A 6,996-nucleotide genomic window follows, 5' to 3' on the forward strand; every position below is an offset into this window, starting at 1 on the left:
ATGACTTCATCCTTTCATGTTTGGACATCCGAAAACTCCGAGAATATTGATAACAACCATACCGGGGACACCCCTTCGACTTTTGTCGAACTATAATTATGCTTCCGAATGAATTACCGATTCCTCTCGACTTCAACCGTATGTTACACGTGTATACTATCTCGTCCTCGCACAGTCTTATTGACTAATTACGATTTACTCGTTATGCTCGCACCGAGGCGGAAACTTCTTTTGCATCACCCTCGTACTTCCGGTTCAGGAGGTCCTTATTCTAAATTCCCAATGGAGAGAGACTCTCCACGTTATACTAGTATTCACCTCGAGGGTGAATAGTTCCGACGAACGTTTTTCTTTCAGAAACCGATGAGGACTTGCCCCGACGAACGTTTTTGGAAACTGATAAATCTTTCGCGACGCGAATTTTCTTGAGAAACTTGTCCTAACAAACTTGTCTAAATATACCTTACGGAATGTACTCCGTTTTGGACTGAGATCCTCATTTCATTTCTAGACTTCGGAGTGCCTCACAAAAAGCCTCGGGACCACGTTTAGACATGAGTACCGCGCACCATCCGCAACCCGACGGACCGAACAAACATACGATTTAAACCTTAGAATCAATAATACGAGTTGTATTACTAACTTCAAATTTACTTGAGAAAAGTATTTTCCTTTAACCGAATCCTCATACTACAATGATTTTCATTCGAGTTTTAACGTCACTCCTTTTGAGACCACATGTGACCGGAAACGTCATTCTCCTTTTGTCGAACCAAGTAAACGATGACCAATTCACCGGGACCGGGATTATGCATGAGCGACCGAGAAAACTTATCCATATCCAAGAAAGACCCAACACGACTCGTTGTCGCCAAATGAGCTACGCCGATTTAGACGTAAACATTTCAAATTCCACGTGGAAAACCGCGTCACGTTAAGAGTCGCACCTTGGAAAGGTGCAATCCGTTTCGGGAAACATAGAAAACAAAATTCGTGATATTTTAATCCTTTTGAAATCTTGGGGAGTTTTGGACCCGTTGCTAGCCGTTTAGATTTTCCGACCCATTTTGAGTCTCCGTTTATCCTACATTCGATGTATCAACTCAAAGACGTGTTTTGCGAAACGAGAACTTGTTATCTCCTTTGATGAACTCACTATCGACGATAAACCTCACTTCCTAGGAGGACCGATTGAAACTATGAATCATGGAAGCCAAACCTTAAAACAACATATGATCCCGACCGTCAAAATTCGTGGAAATACTCAAGGACGTACCTTCACTTATTCGTAGAATTTACAACGCAAGATCTCGAGTAAGATTCAACAACTACTACTTCCAACTAAATTTCGGGACGAAATTTCTTTTGAGGTGTGGATAATGTAACATCCCGCGTTTTTCCGTTAAATTTATTTTTAACACCGTCTTTTTTTTTAATAATAATCTTTCGTGTTTAAATTCGTAGTCTCCGTTGACTAACGTTCATAATAATTCCGTCATTTAATTATAACATCTCTCGTTAACTTGCGTTTTAAAAATATTCGTTTGGTTAATTCCCGCACCCGCTCTGAAACTTGAGGGACTAGTTCCGCCACTTGACCAAAGAGGTGGCTAGTAGTTGACTAGTCAACCACTCACCACCTCCACCCCTCATTCATCCATTTCTTCTTCTTTCTTTCTTTCTTTTTTTTCTCTCAAGAACACAAACATAAATCATCATCTAAATTCGGATCGGGAAGCAAACTTCAAAACAAATTACATATTTGGAATCCTCTCTTCATCCTCTACAATTTGATACCAACCTCATCTCGTTTGGGTAACATTTCTAAAACTCTAGATTTCTCTAAATTCGTGTTTTTGATTTGAAATGGTGTTAGTTAGTGTCTATGGCTCAAGTCTAACATGAATATATGTTTGGTTTGCTCGATTTGTTGTTTTTGGAGTAACTAGCATGAACTTGAAATGGGTTTGCTTAATCCTTGATTTTGGATGAGCTAATGTTGTTAGATTGTTAAAGTGCATGTTTTAATTGTGTTACTAGTATCACTAGCTTCGTTTTGATGCGTAGGTTGATTAAGAAAACTTCAAAAACCCGATTAATGATTTTGTGATGTTTGACTAGGGTTTGATAGTTCTTGACATGAACTTTTGGATGCTTAAATGCCATGGAATGTTAATTGTTAGTGTTTAGTAGTAATGTATACTTCATTACCTTCAAAACGGCATATCATATGTGTGAATTGGATTCCCGAAACTTAAAATGCAATTGATGAACTTGAAACTTTGAAAATGGACTTTTAAATGATCACTTGACGAGAAATCGGTTATGGAAAATGTTGTTTTTGTTTGATGATAAGTGCTTAGTTGTGTTCCTTGTCAAAAGAGCTTTCCAACGGTATAAGATACGTCTTCTAGTTGTTTACGGTTTGCGTTTTATGGTTGTTTGAAGTTTTGATCAAGACTTGAACTTTTGAAACTGACCAGGCACCAGACCACGTTATTTGTCGCGCCGCGGAGCAATTTGTCGCGCCGTGGCCCAAAGGGTGATTTTAGAACATGTTTTTCAGGCTTTCTGACCTTCAAAATAGGCATTTGTCGCGCCGCGGAGCAATTTGTCGCGCCGCGACAATTGCCTGTTTCATCCGAACTTCAGCAAACTTGTTTTGGCCATAACTTTTTGACCGTAACTCCGTTTTCGATGAATCAAATATCGTTGGAAACGTAATAAGATTTCCTTTCTAATGGTAAGGTTTTGAAATGTCAACTCAAACTTTATTACAATCGTTCTAACATGTTTTTATACTTGATTCTTGCATGAAACTTGACAACGTGATTCACATGCTATACTATTCGAGTCGTAACGAGCCATAGGACTAATTGAACACATTTCACCCGACCTTGTGTCGTAACCGGTTAATTGATACAATTTACTTGTTTAGGTCAAGGCTAAGCAACATTCATGCACACGTTTACTTTGTGAAGTACATTTATTACTCGTGCACTCGAGGTGAGATCATAGTCCCACCTTTTCAACAACTTTTATTCTTTTAAATCGTGGGCTGAGAAACATATACATTACATACTTATATACATTTCACATGTATATATACTTTTCATACTTTTATACTTTGAACACAAATGCGAATACAAAGATACCGACGAGTTAGAACAAAAGTCCTCAATCCAATTATCATTAGTTCCACTTGCAGGGTGTAAGTGTAAGCGAGTGATTATGTTGTATGGCCATACGGGTTTAACAAACCCTCATTCAGACGGTTCGCTACCGTTAGTGGATGAAATATAATTTCAACGTGCATAGTGTATGTTCTAACACTATATTCAAAATTCAGAGGGAAGATTCAGTTAAGCTTTGGTAATTGGGTGCTCGCAATACAAACTACATTCTTCGGAATAAATACGATTTGGATAATCATCTATACAAACTATTGTGGTTCAAAGTATACGTTTACAAATACATTTATGATCTCACCAACGTTTTTCGTTGACAGTTTTCTATATGTTTCTCAGGTTCATACTTGGCTATTTGATACATGCTTCCGCGTACACTCATACTTGCTTGGGGTCAAGCATACATGCATACACTCTGATTATTTGCTTGGAGTCAAGATACATACATACATACGCTAGTGATAGCACCTTTGGATTCAAACATATTGTTTACATACTTACGCTATTTATAGCAACTGTGTTTTTCAACTTATATTATGTCGCAAGTTATTTCATTTATACTTTATGACTTTTGTAAACTTAGACTTGTTGTCGAACGGTTTTGTAAACTAAACTTGCAAGTCTTGTACCTTTCAAATGAATGCGACATAATTTTGGTCAAACGAGTCTCATATAGGGACTACGACCACGTAACGGGACCTAAGTAGTCGGCGCCGTCAATGACGATTTGGTCGGGTCGCTACACAAGTCGCGGGACGCGCTGCCTACGTATAACGCAATCTTATAAGTCACTTTTAGCGTGCATGGATTAAATACGACATACTACCAATGATTGTATTATCACAGGTGCTGTACAAACCTGAGGTTTCGAGGCGATTGGCTAAATGGGCCGTAGAATTGGGGGAGCACGAAATAAACTTGTCTTCGCAAAAAGCGGTCAAAGGACAGATATTGGCAGATTACTTGGCTGAAACTACGGTTGAGATAGAAGTGTCAAAGGAAAGTATCGCAACCAAACCTTTGGAAAGTCAACCTTGGGAGTTGTATACTGATGGAGCTTGTGGCCCAGAGGGTTCAGGCGCAGGATTAGTTTTAATAAGTCCAGAGGGGGAAGAGCACACTTATGCACTTCGATTCGCATTCACAGCCACGAACAATGAATTAGAGTATGAAGCACTGCTGTCAGGTATGCGTATAGCGCAACAATTGGGTATTAAGTGTTTGGATGCATACGTTGACTCACAACTCGTGGCAAATCAAGTTAATGGGTTATTTGAGGCGCATGATGCCTCTATGCAAAGCTACCTAGAACTTGTACAAAAGATGATAGAAGAGTTCGATGTGTTCAGACTAATGCAGGTACCTAGGGGTAAGAATAAGAAAGTAGATGCGCTTAGCAAGTTGGCTGCTTTAGCCTTTGATCACTTGCGCAAAAATGTATGGGTAGAAGAATTGACGAAGAAATCTATTGATGAGGAGTCTACTGTCGTACCTATCGAGGAGGAAAGCCCAAACTGGATGGCATATACTTAAATTTTTAGTAGTGGGAATGCTCCCTACAGACGAAAAGGAAGCAAGAAAGGTACGCATGAAGGTGCCCATGTACACTTTGGTGGATGGAGCTCTTTACAGAAAGTCGTTCCTTAGACCGAGCCTGCTATGTATTGGTCCAAATCAAGCGAAAAAAGTAGAAGTCCATGAAGGGTATTGCACTTTGCACTCTGGCTATCGGACTATAGCAGCAAAGGTTATGCGCATTGGGTATTACTGGCCCACCATTCACAAAGATGCAGCTGAGGTCATGAGAACATGTCAATCATGTCAACAACACGCGCCCATCAATAGAGCACCGCGACATCCTATGATACCAATAACGGCAGCTTGGCCATTCTGCAAGTGGGCCATCGACATTGTCAGCCCAATTATCGCGTGATCAGGTACGAGTGGAATAATTTATCTGAATAATACTTTGCTAATTACGCGCTTTCATAGTATTAATGCAATCATTGTTTACTCAGGGGGAATCAAATTCTTGATGGTAGCAATTGATTACTTCACTAAATGGGTGGAGACGAAGCCATTGGTAACAATTTGAAAAGATGCTATATATAATTGTCAGGCTGCAGCACATGGGATTGATCACCCAGCACTATGAGCACTTACATTTTTTAGTTTACTTAAAATGTTGCTTTATTTCCGAAGACAATTAGTATTTCTTTTTGGTTGTAATGGTTTGTCATTTGGTTATGACTTTTGGATTTCATTTATTTTGTCATGAATAAAGTTAATTTCTCCATGGAAACGTTTGGTTATGTTTCAACGCACATTTTAATAGCAGTTACGTGCATCCTACCTTTTAAGGGATGATCTCTAGCTCCCTCGTGGCAGAAGCCTGTTTGGTTACAAGGTTAGATTTTAGGGTGGGTAACAGACATCGGTTTGTCTAGACCAACACACTCTCGCAGACTAGAAGACTGCAAGTCATGACTATAAACGACAAGCATTGAGGTTGCTTGCCCACTAACCTAAGTGTTGGTTCACTTAGAAGACTCTAAGTACTTTACTTAGTAATGCAATGAAAAGCGCAGGCTATGTGCACAATAGTTTAGCGTCGGTTAACATTATTAAATTTTGAGTATAAACAAAGTATACATTGGTTTATATGCATCACAATTACGATATTTGTTAAGAGTAATAAAGACTTGAAACAATAAAGTTAGCAAAAGAAATTTCATTAATGTTGCACTAAGTTACAATAGTACCAAAAGAAAACATTAAACGTAAGAGTACTATGGGCACGCAGGCCCAATAAGCAAAATATGGTACGCAGGCCTAAGCTTTAACGATTGGCACGCAGGCCTAGTAATATAAAAAAGAGAAGAAAGAAAGGAAAACCTAAACTACGCAGCATAATTTGGAACGCTGCTCTACACTAATGGAAGTAATCCTTCGAACCCTCGCCCGCAGCGATCAGGTGGATCACCCCATGTGAAAATAAAACTAAAGGTTGACTTATATGTGGTCCTGTACAGTAGGGTGGGGAGCACATCCATGTTGCAGGTAGCACCTATAACCGAGCATGCTTCCTGCGAATGTACCTCCCAAAGTGTGGGCGCACAGGGCCAAAGACATTACATGTCCACGGCTCACCTGTACGCCCGCCACTCCAAAAAAATACTATGCATCTCACAAAGCGCGCCATAGCAGTACCCGAGCCTTATGGCTCATCTCCTCACATCGCGAGCTCCAACAAATCCTGCACTGAAGTCGCAGGGTCAACACTTGCTTGAGTTAAGGATTTAATTTGGATGTTCTCCATCGTATGACTAGATTCGAGTGCCTTGGCTAAAGCATCGCTCTCAAGTTGATCGGTAATAACTTTGGGCAAATCTGTCAGAACCTCTATATTGTCAGAAATGAGCTTCCAAAAGTTTACCCGCTCCAACGCTTTGGCGGCCCTCACTGCATTTGAGTAAAGTTTGCCCATGGTAGAAGAACTAAGAACGTTCGATGCAATCTACAAAAGAGCAACTTTGAGTGCGACAAAATTGTTTAACACTGAATCATGATCAGTGGCCACCCAGTCAAGGTGCGCGGAGATGTCCTATTTCTCAAAGTATAACAAATCAAGGTTGGAATTTGCAGTAGTAAGTTCATCCTTGAGCGAGTTGTTTTTCTCTACCAGATCAACTTGTGCGGAAAGAAGCTCAGCATATTCCTTCTTTAAAATATCAACAGTGGCCTCCACTGTCTTCAATGCTTCATCGGCCACTTTAAGGTTCGACTCTAAGGTCGCCAACCTCCTATG

At 40.0% G+C, this 6,996-nt stretch overlaps 1 protein-coding gene across 1 annotated transcript; it reads left to right on the forward strand.

Moving 5' to 3' along the window:
• The first annotated feature begins 4,737 nt into the window (after positions 1–4,737).
• On the forward strand, positions 4,738–5,121 carry LOC139842062 (uncharacterized). Its single transcript, XM_071832240.1, has one exon. It carries the CDS (start codon positions 4,738–4,740, stop codon positions 5,119–5,121), a length of 384 nt encoding a protein of 127 aa, XP_071688341.1.
• The last annotated feature ends 1,875 nt before the right edge of the window (positions 5,122–6,996 follow it).

This window comes from Rutidosis leptorrhynchoides, chromosome 4 (genome assembly GCF_046630445.1).
Source record: "Rutidosis leptorrhynchoides isolate AG116_Rl617_1_P2 chromosome 4, CSIRO_AGI_Rlap_v1, whole genome shotgun sequence".
NCBI lineage: Eukaryota > Viridiplantae > Streptophyta > Magnoliopsida > Asterales > Asteraceae > Rutidosis > Rutidosis leptorrhynchoides.

Bases quoted from the DNA above. Each gene is read 5' to 3' on its own strand.
- LOC139842062 (XM_071832240.1), top strand. From the start codon at position 4,738: ATGCTCCCTACAGACGAAAAGGAAGCAAGAAAGGTACGCATGAAGGTG.